This window comes from Pangasianodon hypophthalmus, chromosome 28, assembly GCF_027358585.1.
Source record: "Pangasianodon hypophthalmus isolate fPanHyp1 chromosome 28, fPanHyp1.pri, whole genome shotgun sequence".
Taxonomy (NCBI): Eukaryota; Metazoa; Chordata; class Actinopteri; order Siluriformes; family Pangasiidae; genus Pangasianodon; species Pangasianodon hypophthalmus.
In genome coordinates this window covers 4,401,326-4,424,893 of record NC_069737.1, presented here as the reverse complement: position 1 = coordinate 4,424,893, position 23,568 = coordinate 4,401,326, and the positions used below count along the sequence as shown (strand labels likewise).

At 36.8% G+C, this 23,568-nt stretch overlaps 1 protein-coding gene across 13 annotated transcripts in view; it reads right to left on the bottom strand.

The window, feature by feature from the left end:
* nrxn2b (neurexin 2b) overlaps positions 1–23,568 on the bottom strand; it is a 591,140-nt gene that overhangs the window by 234,969 nt on the left and 332,603 nt on the right. For all 13 annotated transcript variants that reach the window (XM_026945170.3, XM_053230796.1, XM_053230792.1 and 10 more), the window contains 3 exons: positions 20,932–21,051; positions 20,193–20,574; positions 17,232–17,422 (listed from right to left, as the gene is read on the bottom strand). In XM_026945170.3, coding sequence (XP_026800971.2) covers positions 17,232–17,422; positions 20,193–20,574; positions 20,932–21,051 — 693 coding nt within the window. The remainder of the gene's footprint in view (positions 1–17,231; positions 17,423–20,192; positions 20,575–20,931; positions 21,052–23,568) is intronic.

The window sequence follows — 23,568 nt, the reverse complement described above, 5'->3', positions numbered from 1 at the left end:
AGGAATCTGTATCTCTAAATGTTTGGTAACAGTACATTAGCCATATAATGTCTGCTATGATTTGCACTAAAAGGTTTTATGCTTATTTGCAGTGTTTAAAACCCAAAACATGGAAAATGACTTTGCTCATTGAAAACCTAAAAATGAACCTATCTGCGTGTTGTTTTTCTTCTTCCATGTACTGCAACTATTCCGTTTTTGCTGGCGAAAATCTCTGTCATTTTTAATCCAGACTGAAATGAACTATAACCACATGATCAAAGTTATTAATGATTAGTTATTATTAACCACTAAAACACTAAGACCAAAACTAAATTCAAATGTCAAAATGAATACTATAAACTAATAAATATATTTTCTATTTTTTCAAGTAATATTTCAGTATTATTTATTTATTTTGATTGTTTTTGCTGCGAAACTGCAACTCACACCTCTAGCTCAGGCTCAAATAACTGAAGTCTATTAGTGTCTGAATTAAAAGTGCCTGTTCATCTCATCTCTCGCCTTCTCCAATTTGTGTGATTGCTGATCTCTCGGACTCTCACTTTCTCTCTAAAGGACTGTACACTGGACTGGCCACTCAAGCTAATAGCCTCTAATTGACTCGCAAGCAAGTGGCATCAGTTTTCCATAACACGATTCTACACTTTGTAACAATAAAAATAAACCCTAAACTCGCTGCTTTCCGGTGTGTGTCTACTTTTCCGTATAGTCTAAAGACAACTAGTTGTTTCAGCACCATTCACATAACATTCAGTGACTGCCGGAACATACAGTACATACATTCACTACCTATACACTATGATGTGCTATAACACAGGCACTGTTCTATTATAACTGAATTATAATGCCAGAGCCTGTGTCATAATGCATTACGACATTATTGTTTACAAAGTTCCAACAGGTATAAACAGATATTATAATATGCTATCAAACCTATGTCACTATGAAGTCTGATGCATGTAACTATAACTAATTATTAGCAGTGACCGATTTCTGCTAGGCATTATAAGGTATTATGTATGCTCTATGCGCTATAGTGGCATTTTGAATACAGGAATTATAGAAAATGTCTTAAGAAATGTCTAAAGAAAATCCTCTTTCCATGTTTTCCAAACTATTTTGGATTGTTGTCTTGAAAGGTAACTACAAAGTGCATTTATAACACATTCATGAGCATTGCATAAATATTTTAGGAATGCTTGAGCATTTATGAAAGGCTTATTTCGAAATGTGAATGATGATATTGGAGGTTTTATGCAACTTTATCTTTACGTGGAAGAGAAAACAACAGCCATCAGTTATCTGAGTTCTGAGATAACTAAGTTAACTGAGTTGACTGAGATATTGTGTTACTGTACTTTTTTTTTTTTCATACATTTCGTGTTAAAAGTTGCAAAAGGTACATATAGTGCTTCATAAGAGTGTTAGAAATGTAAATTTGATTAACACTGTAATTTGAGGGCATTAAAATCTTTCATTTGGCTGGCATATGGGCTTTGGAAAGAAGACGCTGTACTAAAATGGGGCTGAGAAGTAGATACCTTAAGTACAGCTCACAAAAGGTAAGATGGCAGGTGGAGACTTTTTTTTTTTTTAATCTCCTGGACTGAGACTGAATGCTCAGTCCATCTGTATTAAAATGATTATGGAGCCCCATTCCAATACAGCTTCTTATTCAGGAAGCCCATATGCCAGCCAGTTGAATGATTTAATGCCGTCAATCTAAAGTGCTAATCAAATTTACATCTATAACACTCTTGTGAAGCATCACGAATCCCTTATACAACTTTCTCTACTTTGTTAAATAAGTTAATAAACTTGTAAGATACGGATAAAAAATACAGTAATAGTATCTCAGTCAGTAAACTCATAATGATAACGGGTGGATGTTGTCTATGTAAACATGATGTTGCATAAAACCTCGGATATTATCGCACATGCATCGACATAGGGCTTTTATAAATTCTCCAGCATTGCTTTATAAAATAGACCATTTACATCAATCAGTGCTATACTCCAATGTCAAATTCTTCCCAAGGCCACATCATCTAAGGTTAGTCATTTTGTATTATTATCTACTCTACAAATTAACATTAATAACCTAGGCTCTGGAAGTAGAATAGGATATTTATAGGAGAAAAAAACTGCTACCGGAAGCTATTCAACGTTGTTTGTCACATGTGCTCTAAACCATAACCATCAGTTTGATCATAGTGGTAAGGCTTTGGATGACGAACACGCCTATATTAGATCTGTCACTCTGAACAGTTTGATATATCACCTTATGCTGTTGAAGTTTCTCAACCTAGTGACAGAAAACAGGCTTTTAAAATCTGTTGTCTTTCCATCACCCTTCCATTTTCGATCACATGGGACATTTTTATCGACTGCCCCTGCAGTAAGCATTTATGATTGACAAACGACTTGGGAGTGAACTTACCAATCTCTGTCGTGAATTCTCATTCCTGTTGAAATGTAACTTTGAGAATTTCCTGAACACTGCTGAACAATTCTTAAATGTCTCTTTTTAAAAAAAAAAAAAAAAAAAAAAAGCTGTGGCGTTGTTCTGTTTTGACAAAAGAGATGAGTAACTTTGTTCAACTTTTTTGGAACTTTTAAATGAAAAAGTGTGATCGATCCCTGACCTCAGCATCATAATAGAGATTCTGCTATGTGTGAAAAACTTTTTTTTTTTTTTTTTTGGCTCATACATTTTTTTAGACGTAGACATGAATCGATCAGGTCAAGACGAGATATAAAAGAGAAAAAGGAAATGATTGCTGGACCTCTGTGTGTCTGTGAATAATCGTTTACGGGGTTCCAGCCATGGTGCTCTCATGAGGACATTGATCTTAGGGCACTGAACAGAATTATTCATATAAAGTGGAGAAATGAGAGCCCTGAAGAGCGCTAATCGATTTTAGTGTTAGGTTTTCGTGAGCCAACATGCAAATGGAGTCATATCAACTTATTATTATTATTATTGTTATTATTATTATATATTTTTTTTATCTCAGCAGCTCATGTGGTGCTTATTCACTGATTACAGCAAATGATAAATTTTCAGAAGCCAAATTAAAATTAGGATCACAGTGCAAGGGCTTATCAAGGTTACACCGGCATCTTCTAAGAAACATGTTATGTTTACACATCCCCAGGCTAGTAAAATGCTTTGTTCTGCATATTTCGGAAAGAAATTCTAGATTTAAATGAGTGATGCAAAAAAAAAAAAAAAAAAATCATGTATCACTCACACTCAATAATAAAGACTAGAGAGGCAATGCAATTTATGAGTTGAAATCTAACTATTCTTTCTGATTGATTCCTCTGGAACACACATAACTGCCCAAACACACACACACACACGCGCAGACACACGTACACAAACCAGACGGGACCCCTGATCAATAGCCATTCTACAGAATCTCGCAGATCGATGCCTTGCCAATTTGCCGTATTTGTGGCGTGCGAAGACCAACCCCACAGTTGGTTAAGATCATCAATAAGCTTCTGCGTCATCAGCCGCAAACATTCCCACCCCAGAAAGCTTTGTATTCAGCAACCCTTTACTTAAAGGCAATGCTCATAAGCCTACATGAAACCTATATAACCCGTCATGACAAGTGACATAAACCCATATAGACATTTATAAAGGCTCGTTCCCACAGGCATCAGCTGAAAACATTTCCACTACAGAGACACTTTATCACTGCTTTGTATTTGGTAACAGTTTACTTAAAGGCAGTGTTCACAGGGCTACACAAAACCTATGTAGCTTTCATGAGAAGTGATATAAACCCACATAGACATTTATAAAGGCACATTCCCATGGTTATCTTCTGACAACATTTCCACTACAGACACACTTATAATCACTGCTTTGTATGTGGAAATACTTTACTTAAGGGCAGTGTTCATAGGGCTACATAAAACCTACATAGGCTTTTTCTGACAAGTGATATAAATGCACAGACATTTATAAAGGCTAAGTTTGATTTTGATGTTTGGCATGTCACATTATCAACACTGTGACTCTTAGCTACAAAGTCAGTTATAATGAACACATCAAAACTGATTAAACCAGTGTTAATGACAGCAGATGCCATAATAAAAGTTTAGGTAAGATTATGTTACATTACAGTGTCATGATAATAGACATTGTAGCTCAGTCAGACATTGTACCTTGTGTATACTTCTGCTTATGAGTGTTATGAATGTTTCCAACAATAGTAGAACACCAAAATTACAGGGTTATGCATATTTTCGCTGATTCTAAATTAGAAAGAGTTTGACTTTTTAGTGTGTCACATCAACAACACTGTGACCCTGAGCTGCAAAGTCAGTTATATGGAAAGTCATAACTCAAAGTCACATCAGAAGTCACATCAAAGTCACCTATGACACTTGACTCAGGTGCTACGTCAACTTCACATTAAAAAAAAAAAAAAAGATTAAACTACTCTGAAGGACTGATAATGCCTGTTGGAATAAACCTTAATAAATGTTTGTGTGTGTAGGCTTAGGGTTGGGGTTCATTAAGGGGTTCTGTTGAATTCTGTCTGTATCAAAAACAAGTGACTTTCCTAAATTTTCCATTTCCGAATTCAAATCTAGACTTACAACTTACCTATACACGCTGGTATTTACTCAGAGTCGAGATTGTTACATAGTCGGATACATTTTTTGCAAGTATTGTTTTCCTATTTATTTGATGTTTGGTTTTATGCATTATTCCACAGTTTTATTATTTTTTTTTATCAATGTAAAGCACTTTGATCAATGCAAGCTGTGTTATTATATGCAAATCTTACTTAAATTATTAAAAAAAAAAAACAGGAAACCCAACTGCAATGCATAACTAGCTTGGATTGTGTGTGTAGAAACAAGTCCTACATCAAATAAAGGCATTTAAAGATAGATCTGAATCTGGCAGTTTTGAAAAGAGCTACAGTATTACCTATTAGTGCTACCCTTTTATCTCTCTGAAAGTTAGCGAGAGAGGGAAAAAAGGAGCGTTATAATTCACATGTCTACCCCATTTCTATCTCTCCAGTCTTTTCTGCTGATCACAGCTTCAAGCCCAGCAATCGGCTGATTGCACTGTGGTGCAGATTGATGGCACACTCGCACCTTATTTTCCACAGCTACACTTACACACAAGAGCTAAGAGAAGAGACATGGGTTTAAACTGTATCTATAGTTATATAGCTATAGTGATATAATGCTTTGATAAAAAAAACAAAACAGGAATATGCAAGCAGTGTTATCTTTCGGTGTTCAGCTCCACTCTAAACAGCAAGTGTTTTATTTCTGTAAAAGAGTGTTTTATAATCAGCTCAGAGTATCTTTTCGGCTATGATGACAAGTAGGTACAAGGGTAGATCACCAAAATTAATTATGCTTCAGTACAACCGGTGTTTTTGCACTGAAGATCATAGATCCAGGCCATTCTGTGCGACATAATTTGCTGAAATTGTTGCTTTTGGGCTCAGGTGTTAAAAATTAAACAAAATACTTGAAAACTACTCTACAAGCCAAAGAAGTTGTGAGACACAGAGTGCTGATTGCTCACAGTGATAAAATGAATGATATTAATTTTGAAGGACTGCATTTTCAAAGGCATCAAGGCCCTATCCTGTCATGACTTTAGTTATCCTTGAAAACAGTTGAAAAAAAAATTTTTTTTAAATAAACGTCCCTGAGAATTTCTTTCACTAAGGAGACGCAGAAATCACAGTCAGAGTTTTGCTCTTTGTGTTGTGGTTCCCATGTGCTTGAGTCTGTTTTGGTTTTTGTTCCAATCCTGTCTCCACCCCATCTTGTCACTTGGTTTGTTACCTGATCGTGTTCATCTTTTCTGTGTTTAGTTTTGATTTTGTCTATTTATACCTTGTGGCAAAATCTTAGACCAGTCTTAATAACAGCTGATGCCTATTGGAATAAGCCTTAATAAACGTTTATGTAGGTTTATGTCAGATGTCAGGAAGGGCTTCCACAGGTTTACGTAGCCATATGAACACCTTGTATTCTGTCTCTATGCGACAAGATCACTAAGTGACTTCAAGACCATATAAGTTTTGTTGTGTCCTGTCTTCGGCTTGTTGCCCTATTGTGTTCACCTGTTCTGTGTTTAGATCTGATTAGTTTGTCTATCTATACCTTATTGTGTCTGTCTCATTGTAAAGACTTATTATGCTATTACATACTTTAAGTCCAAGCCTTGTTTCCAGAGTTCTGTGTTCTATGTTTCATAATATCTCCTGGTTTCGATACTAGTTCCAGCTCCCTGATTTGGTTTTACAGAGGTTTGTTTTAGGATATAATTCTTGCATTTAACTCACCACACATTACAATGGAAAAAAAATGGGAAAACGGCTATTGTTCAGACAAATTGAATAAATAATGGATTAAAAACAAATAAAGATAGACAAGCTTCTTCTCACTGAATGAAATAAAATATAAATAAAAAAATTCATTGATTGAATAGAATTTAAATAAACGATATGCATTTCTATAGCCATTTCACAGTATATTAACATTAAAATCCATTTTTTAAATTAATATTTAGTAACTAGTAGGAATATGAAACTAAAAGCAAAGGTAGGTAGTTAGTACAGAGATTGTACTGTATGTATGTATTCACATTTAACCCTATAAACTTATAGAACTCAAATGTGAATAAATGGTAATTTAATTCCTCTGTGGCAGTAGACTAAACCTCCTAGGCGGTCTTTCTTGAGTCTTCCTGCATGCCACACATGGATGCTTCCCTTCCGCCAATCCACAGATGTTTTGTTAATTGGCTAATTAGTAGAATCATGTGTATTAGAGCATGGAAACACATTATGGGAAACACTGATTGGTCTATAGAGACTCTCTATAAAATAACACATCTATAGACTAGGTTCATTTATAAAAGAAGCTTCACATATCAAATTTACCTCTGCTTGGTATACATGTATTACTAAAAAAACAGACACAGGGACAGTTTGTTCTTGCAAGGCCCCATTTATAAGCTAATTAACTTCGCTATATTATAAACATTTTGTTAATAGCTTCAAACATTAGCATATTTTAAATATATATAACTCACAGAGGTTGTATCCAGCTTTAACACTTGGCAGTATGTTTACTCCAATTGGAATGCACCCTTTGGTTGCATTTCATGCTAATTAGATGGCATTGAATAAATTAAAATGGAGAAAGCCTGGGCTAAGCTGCTGTTTCAGCAACAGCTAACTGGCTTAGAAATGATGGCATGACTGCTTAGGACATCCAAAGCACCTAAGCCCTGTCAAACCAATTCAGCAATTACAGTGACACTTCAGTACACAAAGCTGGAACTAATCCAAGATGGCAGGAAACACATTCGTATCACTTTGAAGTCTCTCTCTCTCTCTCCCTCTCTATACATACTCGAAAATGATGACACATGTATCTGACACTACTGAAACGTGATCTTAAGTGCTTGTTGCTTGTTTGAATATTTTGCCCCAGTCCAATACAGCACTTACCATCCCATCTATGCACAATTGCGTAGTTCGTTCCTTGTTATGCGTCTTGTGATTTTGTTTGAAATAAATGTCCATGGCCTTTCTGATGGAAGCCATTTTCTTTCAGTCGCTCTAAGACTGACTCAGAGAGTCTCTCTTGTTTGAAGTGGAGGCTCAAAAGTATCTAACATTCCCTTAACAGGTCTCGAGAAACACTCTCTTTTGCAAATAAAACCAATCAGAAGCCCAGTAAGGCTGCCTACATGACAAAGTGCGACTCCCCTGTGCAATATCCTTGGTTTTTGCACAAGCAGTCAGGATGGCCAGACAGGGAAAAGGCGGTATGGAGATTAAGTTGCTTTGGTGAGAGTATCACAGCACGTTTCTGAATGCACTATTAGAGTTGGGTTTTCTGTCCGGAGAATAGATATGCAACAGATATAATGCTTGAGTAGTAAAAAAATAAATAAATGAGTCGGAAGGTTTATGCTTCTAGGAAACTACGACTCTCCATCACCCAGTTTAAACAGCAAAAATGCTGACAAGGCTGTTTTTTTTTTTTCATTCTCCTACCTTTCCTTTGTCCCATATTGCCTCTCGCTTTGCAATTTTCTACCTTTTTTCCCTGGAAGGATTCCTCCACGGGAGCTATAATAGCCATGCACATGTTGACAATTCAGGCAAGACTCAATGAAGCCTGCATTATTATCTACTTGTTTCATGTCATTAGGTGTGTCTATATTATGAAATAGGAAATATTTGTTTCCAAAAAAAAAAAGGAAATGTTGGCGGAGAAAGATTAGATGATGCCAAACCTGCATAAACAAAGAGACGTGGCGAGAACATGGAACATAAGCCATTGAGAAATTCATATAAATTCAAACAAGCAAGGTTGATATGGATGGATTTTGTTTGACTGTGAAGAAATGGTGTGAATGCTATCTCCATCCCTAATGCTAATTCTATCCATTGTCACTTGCAATATAAACTGTTGGACTACTTTGATCTTGATGCTAAATAAAGAATAAAACCACAGAGCGTGTGCTGTTATGGGAAAATGAACAATGGAGTTACTATTACCACCCGGAAGTTGATTAGACTCCAATTGAACCATATCTCTAAGTTTTTTATTCCTTTTATACCACAGCAATTTGAAACAATTTCATTTATTGATTAAAGAATGTCACATTATACTCTTTATCCATTTATAGTTGCATTTAATGATGTGGAATGGCAAAACAAACAAAAAAACAACCCTACAAACAAACAAACGAAACCCCGAGATTGCCACTTTACAGAGAAAACGCGAAGTCCTCCATCCTGAAGACTCTGTTATGCCGGAAATCTTAAAGGAAAATCTTTACCGTAACAAAGTGCTGGCACTGGAGACGTCTTCCAAAAATGTTAATATGCATGAATAAATATTATACATTTTAATGTCTATTTGACATCAGAAGGCTGTATGTGTATTTTAATAAGCCTCTATAAATATTTCGGTAGGTTTAGGTCAATTGACACAATGGGCTGTGCAGCCCCTATGAACACCCTCAGTTAAAGTGGAACAGTTATTTCCATCTGGGTCAATCCAGCTACACGGTTTTTCATCCCTTGCGGGATGTGATGTCCATGCTCCTCCAATTTCCTGCTTTATTGACATAGCTGCAGATTTCTGTCACTGATACAGGACCTCTTGAGTGAAATTGGTCATAGTGAGGCTGAAGTTGCTTCAGGATACTGACACAGTTACGGACATAAAAATGACAGATTAATTCGGACAGGATGTGGATCTCATAGGGGGTAAATATTTGATAAATGGGATTTATCAGAAAAGCTGGCTTAATATGTTACCTTGCTCTGTTAGTATATACTAACAATTATTGTCTGTAGTCGTCGTATACTCACACCTATTTACACACTTTACTGTAACCCTATTTATAGTAAAATGAACCAATTTATCCATCCTACATATTTCTGGTTGGCCATGCAACATATTTAGTATTCAGTTTGTGTCCCTTTAAATGGAAATACAATCTTTTCTACTGTATCTTCTCAAACCACTATTGGTAGACCATACATCTATAATGTCCACTTGTGATTAATGTATTCCTTTTCACTGCCCCAGGACCTCCAAAATGGAGTCAGAGCCCAAGCCCATTAATAAATAATGCTAAAAAAGCATAACAAAAGCATAACTGTTTTTGATCTTTTTTCCCCTCCATATCACTGGTCCCTGTACGGGGTGGGGAGAGTATGATCGCCATTTCCTGTCCATATCCCTGAAAGCAATGTGGGCCAGTGAGGCCATTTCACTCTGTCCAGATTTTCAAAAGGAAATGGTTGGTTTTAAAAAGCCTCCTTGACTGCTTCAAATATTCCATGAGGAATACATGAGCTCGTGTTACAGCAGGTTTAATTTAAAATGTCTGGGGAATAGGAGACCGAAAAAAAAAAAAAAAAAAAACTTCGCTCTCTTCTGAGCTGAACTCTGAAACATCCATTTAGGCAAGTCACAGTTCAGGCTTTGAGATGAGCACATTCATTTATACCTAAGTGCCTTTTAACCAGCATCATTTCACTGAAAGGATTTCACCTGCCAGATTCATTACAGGGTGAAAAAGGGGCTGGGGTTTTGTCTTTTGGCTTTCGCAACCATTATCAGTTTCTCAGCTGTGATAAAAACCAGGAACTTGGTTCCTCTATCAATGTGAGCGACTGCAAAGAAACCACTGATTTTGGGAGTTTAAGACTTCCCAAGACGTTTCAAGTGTGTTTAGACTTTTGTGTCTTTAGGGAGAATCTATTACATTCCTACAATAACAACAGAGATGGCTACTTAAGTGCAAAGGTTCTATCAAAATTCATGTAGGGAATGTTGTGTGTATTCAAAGTCCAGTTATGCAGCTGCAGGTTGCCAGATTTTTCTTGAGTAGAAATGTCCAAGATTTTTTTTTTTTCAGTAGCATCTAGACCACTGCAAACACAAGCACTTGCCTTTACGCCTGAAAAAAATCAGGGCTAGAAAATATGCATTGAAGAATGAAAGAAAACGAAAACCTTCCCATGGTTTGACGTATAAGCTGACTGAGCACTCATCTGCGATGCTTATTTCTCACTTTAAGTTAAATCATAAGGTTTGTCATTAAAAAATTCTGATTTCAAGATCAGCAATGTCTCAAATTAAATTGCAGCATTAAAATTTGTATTAGTAATTCTAGAATAAAGTCTGTAGTTAAGTCTGAAAACCAACGTGCACAATTTTGGTATTAAATCCTCACTGTGCTCATGTGACCTCTGAATATGTACCAGTAATAATAATAATAAGGCCAGTGTTTATAGGGCTGTTCATAGAACTACATAACACTTGCATAAGACATTCATAACAACTGACATAAACCTACATAAACATTTATAAACACCTATTCCAACAGGAATAAGAACTGCTGTGATCAAGTGACACAAGGTTGTGACACAAGGTTGTTATGCTATTTTCATTTGAAAGTCATAACATTAGACAGTGTAGCTTGTCACACAAAGGTAAAGATGTGTCGTACCAAAAATCAAAAGCTAACTTACCTTGTATAACTATGGCATAAAGGTGTCATGACCCAGTTGTTTAAAAAATCTTGATAAACATGGAACTCCCTTTACTTACTTTACAGAGTACATAAGTCTGTTGTAACAATATAATGATGTTGTATATGTTGTGCTGTGCAGCAGGTTTCTATGTCAATGTTACCACTTTCACTTTTTACACATTAATCTCAATTAATGTGATAAATTGAACACTGTTATGTGACATGCCAGAAGTACACTGAGCTACACAATCAGATATTATGATGTTAAATGCAGTGTCATAACACAACCTCGTCTGTAAAATGTCAACAAAAAAGTGTCACTTGACTCGTGTTATGTCATCTTGCCAGGTAAATTGATGAAAGCAGTCCTTATGCCAGTTGCTGGTGGTATACAGGTTTATGTAAGTGTCATGTTGCATTAAGAACACCAGGCTTAAGTAATGCTTTAAGCTGACCGTGACCTCACTGGACATTAAGCTGGTGTGAGGCTACATTTCTCAGCTCAGTTAGCGAAGTGCAGGTGGCTGTTACAGACCAGCTCAAGCACAGACTCATTTTTCACCACAGCTGCCAGACGGTGTGTTTGGCTAGCGGATTTTGGCTTGGCACGGGGAGTGGGTATTATTTCCCCGTGAAATGAATGCACATGATCGCACACAAGCACACCGGCACTACGCCTCCTGAGCAGGCACACATGTGAAAGCTGAACAAACAGAATAAGAGAAAAAAAAAAAAATAATAACTGCCTCACTCAAATATATTCCTTTTCACCCCAACTCTGCCTGCTTCTTTCTAATGCTGTTCTTACACTTCCTCTCTCTCCTTTTCCCCTTTTTCCTGTGCCTCAAATATTTTCAGCCATCATCTTGACTAATGTATTTCGAAAGACATTTTGATAAGCCTAGGCCATGATTTAGATGGTAAATTCCACACTTCTAGTTCTGCAGTGTGCGACATTTAAATAACTAATACCTTTCCCAAATTCAGCCCACATTTGGTTGTGGACAGTGACTGTGTGTGTGTGTGTGTGTGTGTGAGAGAGAGAGAGAGAGAGAGAGCCAAGAACCCAATTTCAGCTTAACGTTATGAAAACCTATTTTTGCAATTGTTAAGAAGAGCCTGCTGTAGTCTTATTGGATGTCTTGGAGAAGGTAGGCCATTTTTGAGAACCTACTTGACTCACAGGCTTTTTTAAATTCTCTAAAACAGCAGCTCTGACAGCAGTTTCAACTGCAAGGCAAATCACAGGTTTATACTAATATGTTTATTTTAATATATCATTGTTTCTATAGTATAGTATAAGAAACTATACAAGAACTTGTATTGTGAACTCGCCATATAAACAGATAAAAAAGGTATCTGGGAAGAGATTTTTATTTAGCATTTTTGGAAGGAGTCTCCACTGTCAGTGCTTTGTAAGCTGTAACTAGGTTTTCCAGCATGGAAAAGTTTTCAGGGTGGAGAGCTTTTCAGGACACCAGGAACTAATGTTCCACAACATTAAATGTAACTGTAAACCAAAGGGAAAAAAAAAGTAGGACATGTCTTTGGTTAATGAATAAAAACATTGGGCCTAATTCATCAACCTTTCAGTAAAGTGTGTAGATATTTGCGCAAGCCAAACCTAAAAATGTACACCAGATTTACAAAAGCTGATTTTCTTCATATCCGTGTGTATATGCTGATAAATGGCAATCACCCGTAAATTAAAAAATGCACAGTTGATTTGCGTTTGGTGACACCCACTAAACTCCATAAAAAGGCCAAGGTTACAGAGCAGAAAGCACAAAATGGCTATTAAGCAGTAAAAAAAAAAAGAAGAATTTCTCTGGGGCAGAAGCTGAAGTACTTTTTACAAGAATAAAAGCAGAGTCACAGTACCTGAAAAGGCCAAAATATGTAGTGGTATAAATAAGTGAGGTCAAAAGAAAATGGGCTGACATAAAAACTAAATCAGAAATAAGTATTATTGCTAATGGACAGAGTTTCTCTGCTACTGGGGGAGACCAAACCATGACAAAGCTTTTTAAAATTGACCAGATGCTGTGGCTAACGGAACCAACTTATAAGCCATCTTTCATTCTCCGGAAGAAATATATATATATATATTTTAAATGATATCGTTCTCTAAATATCTGTTGCCTCCTAAGGGCATCATACGCTAACTCTTCTAGCAACATCAATTCTGCCATTTGCACCCCCTCGGCTTACGCCTACCATCTGCACAGACCAGACCATCCTCCTTTTATACAGTGGCATTTCACAACCAGCCTTATTTGTCTTAAAATGAATTTGGTTTTCTGTCTTTTTTTTTATGCACAGACGTAATATTTCCTTAATGCCATTTAGACCTATATAAAATGACGTGTCTAAAAATATTTGATTTGTGTATGTATTTGAAATATATAAACGATTTGAATTTAGTAATCTGTATATAAAAATACAGAAACTCATTGCAGATTATAAGAGTTGAAGCTGATCAGTAAAGGGTTACATGAGTTAGTCTTCTTATGCATAAATTTACACACACTCAGGAGCAGAAGTAGGATATGAACCGATGAATACACATTTTTTTTGTTGCGAAAACGCTCATACGAACGATTTAAATTGTTAGGGTTGGCAAATTGCTGTGGTATAAGAGGAATAAAGCACTTCTGAAAACATTCAACTTCCGGGTGCTTGATTATTTTCCAACATGCCCCGTCAAGTCTTATTCCTTACGTATTATGTTATGGTGCTTTATTATATAGAGATAACTAGAGATATCAGGCTAAATAACAAGCCCCAGTTTTTCAATACAGTTTATTTCCCACCGTCGTCAAACTGCCAAGGAAATTTGTAGGAGAAATAGTCTCTTCTCCACCCTGGTGTACTGCTTGAGAGACTGTTTCATATCACATCATTTTTCATCCTCCAGAAGGTCTTAATCAGAAGTGTGAAAACCACAGGCGTATTTTATCAGCGCTGGTAGGAGCATCAGAGTGAGACGGAAAGTCTTCTGACTGACAGGAGGAACTCAGTCTGGCTGCTTCTGTGATGATATAGTCTGTCTACAACTTGCATACAAATTTCAAGGCATTAACGTAAGGTCTGAAAGGTTTTAACTTTGAGCACACAGGGGGGATAAGAGGGATAATCTGTTTCCCGGGGAGGGCAAACTTTGTAATATTACTCTTTTCCCACTGATTTTATGTGCTGCATCATTTGTAGCTTCTGGCATTACTGTGAGATAGAACGTTGTGTTCTTGAATGAAATTAGACAATTATCCAGGGGTCTGGACTTGCATTTCCCTTAAAATGCAGTTAATAGACTGTGTCTGCGCCAGCCACCGGATGATCCAGTGAGTGATGTAGGTTTCATTATAACTTTGGAAAGATCACACTGATCATGTCAGCTGACCTGATTAAAGTTTAATACTTAAATATTAATGGTAGTTATTTTTTTACTCAGGAGATATTACTTTACGAATGTGTCAGTGTTCAAACATGCAAGATAAATTGAAACACTGTCATTAGCCCTATTCAGATTGGATTTGTTTATCAGTGGGACATTGGAAATAAATGTTTTACACGTCTCCTCAGTGATAATCTCACAGCTAGACAGCAAAAAAATTACCACAGGAGGAGTGAGTTTCTAGTGGGTTGTGTCTTCTATGAACCTGTATGTTTGTGTTATGCAGTCATATGATCACCGTCCATTCATAAAATGGCGTCTAAGCAGTCCTAGATTAGCACTCCATAGGCACTAGTAGTACTCCATAGGCACGGGAGTAGAGGAGAGATGCTGGTGCTTATTTCAGTTTGGGGCGAACCAAGGTTTCAGCAACAATTTGAAAAAAACAATAAAACAATAATCGCAAAGTATACAAGAAGCATCCATTTTTTTCATTTCACGACTTGGGAAGTGTTTAATATCTAGGGGAGGGTCACAGATACACACGCTACAAGACTAAATAGAGCAAGTAGCTGCAATCAAGCATCTTTTTTTCCCCAATGTGAGGTGACATCTGCATAGAAAATCACAGATACGCTCCACAGAATTATCAGACGAGCACTGAGTTTGGCAAAAAACAGTAAGTAATTTGGCCTGTAATTTTCTCAGCATAGGACAGAGGAAAACACTGACATGGCAATCCAAATAGCAGCTGATATTTACATTAATGCGCTCATTCTAATATATTGTTTCTATAATAAAAACTTACTCAGGAACTGGTTAGAAAACAAGTGTAATTATTATGGTGATATGCTGAAGTTTTCTTCAAGGAGCCATTTAATTAACATTCTTAGAAGGAATCTCCAGTGTCAGTGCTTTGTAACAGTCAGAGGTAAAACTTAGCTTTAAGTCTTCTGTCACTGAAAGTCTTATAGATGTTATAACCTAACTATTTACAAGAAATTGTTTTGCAGATATTCCGCAGAATTAAACGTGACTATAAAATGATAAAAAATAAAAAAATGCTAGCACTGTTTTTACGGTGTAACAAGCACTTTGTGTGAACTCAGTCATAGATCAGAAAAGTGGCTTACTTGAACTAGACTATCTATTGCTAGCAAACCGTTAGCAAGACTGCAAGGTAAGTGTGCAGCTAGCTGCAACCTAGCTACGTCTCTGAGAATGGCTTACTTTGTCTCAGGGAAAAGAAAACAAAAGAAAACAAAAAAAAAACACTAGAATGTTTTGGACTAAACAATGTGTTGGTAGCAAACTACTGTTAGTTAGACTGCAGGGAAAGTGTGTAGCTAGCTGTAACCTAGCTACGTCTCTGAGAATGGCTTACTTTGTCTCAGGTAAAAGAAAAGAAAAGAAAAGAAAAAGTGTTGGACTAAACAATGTATTGCTAGCAAACTACTGTTAGTTAGGCTGCAGGGTTAGTGAACAGCTAGCAGTAGGCTAGCTATCTGTCTGAGAATGTCTTACTTTGTCTCAGGTAGAAAAAAAAAACATTAAAACATTATGGACTAAACTATTGCTAGCAAATTACTGTTAGCTTGGCTGCAGGGTTAGTGTAGCAGTAGCCTAGTTACCTGTCTAAGAATCTCACACTTTGTCTTGGGAGAAGGATAAAACACTGGAATGTGTTGGACCATACTACCAATTGATAGCAACCTATCATTAGCTAGGCTATAAGGTTAGCCTATAGCTAGCAGTAGCCTAGCTACCTGTGTAAGAATGTCTTACTTTGTCCCAGGTAAAAGGAAAACAAAACCCTAGAATATATTGTATAAACTATCTATTGCTAGCAAACTACTGTCTAGAGCTAGCAGGAAACTATCTACCTTCCTGACATTGCCTTAATTTGTCTCAGGTGGACAAAAGGCTAAAAAGTAGCTAATCTCCTGATAGCTGTAATTAACCCTGTCTAACTAAACCTTTGTCTGAGGTAAAATGAAAGGAAAAAATGGTAGCTAGTCTACTGCTAGCTGTAGGTTAACCCTAGCTAACCCTATCTGAGAATGTCTTACTTTGAAGTAAAATAAAAGGAAAAAGAAAAGGCAAAAAAAGAGTACTTAGTATACTGTTAGTTGTATGTTAACCCTAGCTAACCCTGTCTGAGAATGCCTTATTTTTCTGAGGTAAAATAAAAAGAAAAAGTAAAGGAAAAAAGAGTAGCTAGCATACTATTAGCTGTAGGGTAACTCTAGCTAACTGTCTAAGAATGCCTTACGTTGTCTCAAGTAAAATAAAAGGAAAAAGAAAAGGAAAAAATGGGTAGCTAGTCTAGTGATAGCTGTAGGTTAACCCTAGCTAACCCTGTCTGATAATGTCTAAATTTGTTAGAGGTAAAAGGAAAAAAAAATAGAATATGATGAAACTACCTATTGCTAGCAAACTACTGCTAAATTGGCTGCAGGGTTATCCTCAAGCTAGCAGTAGACCAGAAATCGGTCTTACTTTGTGTCAGGTAAATAAACAACAACAACAACAACAACAAGAAAACCATTAGAATGAGTGTAACAGTGAGTGAAGGGTGTAGGTCCCTTATTGCTTCCCCAAGTCTACAAATCTATGAATCCAGTACTGTAAACACTAATGTACAGACACACAGCGAGTCTTTTATGTATTCATAGAAAGGCCATCAACAATGTGTGTTATTAGTGACCCACAGACGTTTTTGCGATGACCCTACATAATGTGTGTGTTATTAGTGACACATGATACCTTTAAGGTCCAGATTGCGGGCTCCATTGGAGTGCTGGGTGACGGTGTGGGAGTCGATTTTCAGTGTGTGCATGTTGTTAGTGTCACGGGAAACCACCACGTTGTGCCACTGGTTGTCATTCAGCGGCTTGTCTGAGTTGCCTTTCATCAGAGAGGGTCCATTGCCCAGGTCGAAGACGTAGTGGATATACCTGAGAGAACAGCAAAAGCAAGCACTTACTTCCAGATTGAACAGTATACTAGAGAAATTAGAAATTATGTTTTGATTCTTTAACTGTGTCTTAATAAGCATAAAATAAATCTCTGAAGAATACCTCAAAGATCCTGGGATTAAACAAGGATAAAGGAAATCCATGCATTTTTTCCATTAACAAAAACTTTAGCATTATTTTATTAATTTCACAAATTAAAATAGCAAGCATGATAAAATAACATATCCCATGAGTTCACATAAAATTTAAAAAATATGCTTTTTTTAAAATTCTGTATTTATGTTTATTCTGTAATATAATTCTGTATTATACAGAATATAATTATATATACTCTGTATTATCTCAATATAATTGAAAGATTCATAGTATATATCCTAGGTTATCTTTATATATGTATATATATCTGTATGTTATCTGTAAATATATTGTTTATTATCCATAGATTATCTGAGTACTGTTGTATATACTATGTATATATATCTTAGATATATTTATGACTAATATTTGCATATATTATATTCTTTTATACCTATTATACTTTTTGTTATAACCTAGTGTAATTACCATTCATATTGTTATGTGCTCAATAACTATTGCACATATTCACCACCCATAGCCTCGTTTATTTATTTACTGTATGTATTCAATCTGCACTGTGTTAATTTGCACAATGCTATTATTTGCACTTCTGGTAGATTCTAAACCACATTTCATTGCTGTACCTGTACTGTGCAATGGCAAAGTTCTATCTATCTATCTATCATGTGCTGGATCAATTACTATTTGCTTTTAAGCTGTTCAAAAATGAGTGTGGAATATATACTGTTACATTCAACTTTTTCAGTGATTAAAATGATCATTACAACTAAGACTATTTCTGCAGACTAAGACTATTAGCAATATACTAGACTCATATATATATTTTTTGTCTCTTGCTATTATGTTACATTGTATTACATTTGACGGCAAAGAAAAATATACACATTTCCTTCTTCTGTCTGCATTTTCTATCCCTGATTGTTTTCAGGCTTAAAGGATAAGTATAATTAGTATACTTATCAAGTATACTAGTGTCATCAGGCTTAATAGATAAGTATTAAAACAATTTTGTTTAATGGAAGTGGGCTAGGCACAAAAAAATGAGGTTGCAATCGAGAAAAATCTGCCAACCTTGGAGATGTGAACTACACACAGGTAATTTGCATATACTGAACGGAGCACCCAGTAACCAGGTGCATAACCCATCCCTGAATACACATAACTTTCCCCCATGTAAATACTAGTGTAACTTTTTGGATTTAAGTCAGTGACTTAAGTTGCCATTGTTACCATCCTATAGCTGCTTTATTCATATTTAATGTTATTAACAGGCTTAATACAAAGTACATCCCAGATGAATAATAACTCAAAAACCCAGGATCAAACAAAAGAATTGTTCAACTAGTACATAAAGGGAATTTCTGCAATTATTTTATCTGTGATGGTTTACAAAGCTGTTGGCTTTTGACAAACATGCAAATGTTTTATTGCTTTGTGAAAAACTGGGCTATAAATATGTCAGCATGACAGGGCTGGATGGGGATGTTGACGCGCTTTCCAAACAAAAAGATGCGAGGCAGCATTTGATCTCCTCCCATTTGAGAAGATTTTGTTCTGTTCTCACATAAAACGCGAGTCACATACAATCAAAACAGTAAACCTCTGTGATCTGTGAAAGTCCATCTCAACCTCACTGGTTGAGAATGCAATTCTCACACTATATTCACCTAAAAAAAAGACAGAAATATATATAAAAAAATGCTATGCTATGATCGATTTCTGTAATATGTATAGAAATAGATATGTAGTTTATTTCACTTTGTTTGTCTAACAAGCCAGTAATTCCTCCTCACAGTCACATACCTGCAAATATCAGTACGGCTTTATCGAAAGTAGTCTTAAACCCTTCAGGAGAGAAAACAGCCTCTTTTGTTTTATGGATGAGTATTAGCCTAAGTCTTGTCTTTTCTCAGTGGTGTTAAGATTGCCAGCCTATTTTAACATGTGTTTCACGAATACACTTCTAGTCAAAAGTTCTAATACCTAGAGTTTCAGTTTCAGAACTACAGTGACATGATAGACATTACATGAGGAAAATAATAAACAAACCTAAATACGTGTATATAAGCTTTCACTCATATTATTCAGCAGCTTATAAAATAGCACTTGATCCAGTACATCCTATTATTTTGTATTTGCACTTTTGCTCTCAAGTTATTCACACATACAACTTAATGATGCCACAAGATACTAAATCACGGCCAAGAAATCATAAAGTGTTTGGGATGTCGGCTAATTAATGTGATATTTTGAGTTGTTGAATTAATAAAACGAAACCAATTTTTTTTTTGTTCATTTGATTCCCAAAGTTCTGACTGGCAGTCTGCATATGCTATAGAATAAACACAGTGGATATTGTCCTTAGACACTCTTAAAATTCACATAAGTGACTTAAACTTTGTAAAATATCAACTGCTCACAAGAAATAAAGAAGGCAATAAATAAATGTCACAGTTCTGTGGCGATATAAAGAAAAAGAATCTCATTACTTGAACAAAATGCCAAGGTGTGGTGCAATGATTCATAAACCTGTCAGATAAGAGATAGTAAAGGCAGCAGGTAGTAGCTAATTAGCTTAAAATCAACAGATTTATACCCCATGTGAATGTCGCTTGAATGTCGTGAGTCACGCTGAAGGTTTGAGACTCACCCTTTAACCAGCTCCACCACAATGAAATCACTTCCATCTCCACTGTTGTAGAGGATCAGGCCATCAGAGCTGGTGGTCTTAAACTGGAAGAACAGGTGCATGGAGGCGTATGCCTGCAGCGTAGCCAGCGCCAGGTAACTTCCTTTGCTCCTGAAGGTTACAGGGTCAGCAATGATGTGGCGCATGCCGAAGCGGGCGTTGAGCTCGCAGTAGGAGATATCACCGTTCTTGCACTGGTCAAGGTAGGGCACACCATTGACCGTCAGTCCCTGTAGGTGGCCGACGAAGTTGGATGGGACAACAGAGATGAACTGTCTTTCTGTCATGATGCCTGTCTCAATGTTGTGGAACTCTAGGCGGGTGTGGGCTCCGGTCATCTGACCTGGAGAGAGGTGCAGGGTCTTAGCGGTGAATTGGATGAAACCTTGTTTCACTGGGTGTTGCGTTTGAAACTATTTATTTACAGCTTCATCAATCATTTTGTTATCTCCATTTTAGTCAGTCAAATTGACATGACTATTTTGACTGGTCACCTTATGTCAAAAATTTTTAAATGGTTATCTTGCTTGACCAATTCCAAATGGGATTTGGGTCCAATTTTGTAACATAAAGCTAAGTTCACTTGTTTCTTATTAAAACGACATTATGAGGACTATGTGGAACCTGGGAACTTTTTCCCACAGAACCTGCAGCTTAAGTTAGCATGTTAGTCCAACATGGTGTCCAGGGCCTCCATTACCTTCAGTGGTGACATTGTCCACAGAGAGCTGCAGATTCTTGCCTCTGCGCACCACTTTTACTGAATGCCATTCATTGTCGTTGAGCTTCTGACCAGCATACAGAGTTTCAGGACCTTTACCTACAGGAGGAGAGGGCAGTCAATCACACAGATACACATGCAGACACACTCTGTCTTACTCTTACAGTGGATAATATCAGTGTACATCTATATAACCTTGCATTCTAAAGAGGAGAGTACCTGGGTGCATACACAAACACACACACACATGCATACACAGTTATGCAGCAACCTTTCCAACCTTCACAACTGACAGTAATGAATTCTTCCAAACAAGAAAACACAGAAAATCTGTAAAAAAAAAAAAAAAAAAAAAAAACATTTTTGCTTATTTCCTTATTGATAATGGTAGCAATGCATTTATACCAACTGTATTTTTTAATACTACACCAATATCAGAGTATCTTGTACTCTTAATAGTAGTATCTGCAAATGCTTGATACTAAGTCAACTCTATGCAAGATTTGGGCTTTATAATGTTTTTTTTCACTAGCACTGCTACATTTAGATCATTTGTCCTTCTTCTATGTTCTCCTTTTTTGTAGATACACCTACTTCTATCTGTACTATCAGTATTAATCATTTCTTGATATTAATTTTAAGCTACATAGCCCAGATTATCAGTAGAATTTGAATGTCAGTATATAAATAGGCCAGACTTGTTCATTTATTTCCCAAATATTTACTATTTAGAAACATATTCCATACAGATCCAGGGGATTGGTCTTTTTTTATCCAAACCTGTCAACAAGTTTTCAGCAACACCTTCCGCCTTGTCTATATGAATACCAAACACTGACTAAGAGAGTGAAAGAAAAAAGCCAGGAGTGTATAAATGTAGTACGAAAGCGAGAGAGAGAGAGAGTATCTAACTAGGTCATTGTGCGATTCACAATGTCACCTCAAATCCTGCTCCATTCTCCATCTGACATTCCTTGCACTACGGTACTCTGACAGGACATGCTGGGTAATTGGCTGGGCCTGACTCGTCATGGTGCTTGAGGCCAATGGCACATTAGCAGGATTCAAAGCAAATGAAGATCGGTGTTTGCAGGAAGTGAAGCATGGTGTCACAAGGAATTGCACGTGGACTCTCTTTCATTGTTCATGTGGCTTCATTGAAAGGGCTGATTAGTATGACTAGTGTTATTTCCTCCATAACACATAGCCAGACTACTGGTTTTAATTACACAATACACTACTTAGCCTAATGCTCCTAGCTTGCTACAGCCTGTTTTTTATCTTTAGCTTAATATTACCTGATACAATATAAACTTAAGTTTAATCTGTCTAGCTGCTAAAGTAAACAACAACTGCAGGAGGTAATCTTAGCCAAGCCGACTACCAAGCAGCCTAAGAATATCACAGGGCTGTGTTTCACTAGCTGGCTAGGTTAGGTCATGTTGCTAACCAAATATATTGTGTATTTATTGTTTCTTTTTTGTAATTTGGAGTGAATTTATAAAGGCAATGTGTCTGAGTTTGGAAAGGAGTTCAACTGTGTGATTAATCTGAAAGGCATGGTAATTAATTTGGTCGAAAGTGACTGTCAAGCCTGAGACTTAACACTCTAACCATAAAGCAGAAACAATTACCTAATTAAAACTGTCTTTCTGTTCACTCTCCTTCATGGTCATAAAATAGTGAAGGAGAACCTTATTTCCTTTAAAAGAATGGATAAAATTTGATGAATGTGTACAAATGACTGTAATAATAAAGGTAGATTAAAAAAATGTTATATATTGTTATATACACTGATCAGCCATAACATTAAAATCACCTGCCTAATATTGTGTAGGTCCCTTTGCGCCGCCAAAACAGCTCTGACCATCGAAGCATGGACTCCTCAAGACCTCTGAAGGTGTTCTGTGGTATCTGGCACCAAGACCTCAGCAACAGATCCTTTAAGTCCTGTAAGTTGTGAGGTGGGGCCTCCATGGATCAGACTTGTTTGTCCAGCACATCCCACAGATGCTCGATCAGATTGAGATCTGGGGAATTTGGAGGCCGAGTCGACACTTTGAACTCTTTATGTTCCTCAAACCATTCCTGAACAATTTTTGCAGTGTAGCAGGGCACATTATCCTGATGAAAGAGGCCACTGCCATTAGGGAATACTGTTGCCATGAAGGGGTGTACTTGGTCTGCAGCAATGTTTAGGTAGGTGGTATGTGTCAAAGTAACATCCACATGAATGCCAGGACCCATGATTTCCCAGCAGAAAATTGCCCAAAGCATCACACTGCCTTTGCCAGTTTGCCTTCTTGCCATAGTGCATCCTGGTGCCATCGCTTCCCCAGGTAACTGACACACACGCACCTGGCTGTCCACATGATGAAAATGAAAAAGTGATTCATCAGACCAGTCCACCTTCTTCAATTGCTCCATGTTCCAGTTCTGATGCTCACGTGGCCATTGTAGCCACTTTCAGCTGTGGACAGGGGTCAGCATGGACACTCTGACCAGTCAACGTCTACGTAGCCCCATACACAGCAAGCTGTGATGCACTGTTTTGGTGTGTTCCGACACCTTTCTATCATAGCCAGCATTGACTTTTTCAGCAAATTGTGCTACAGG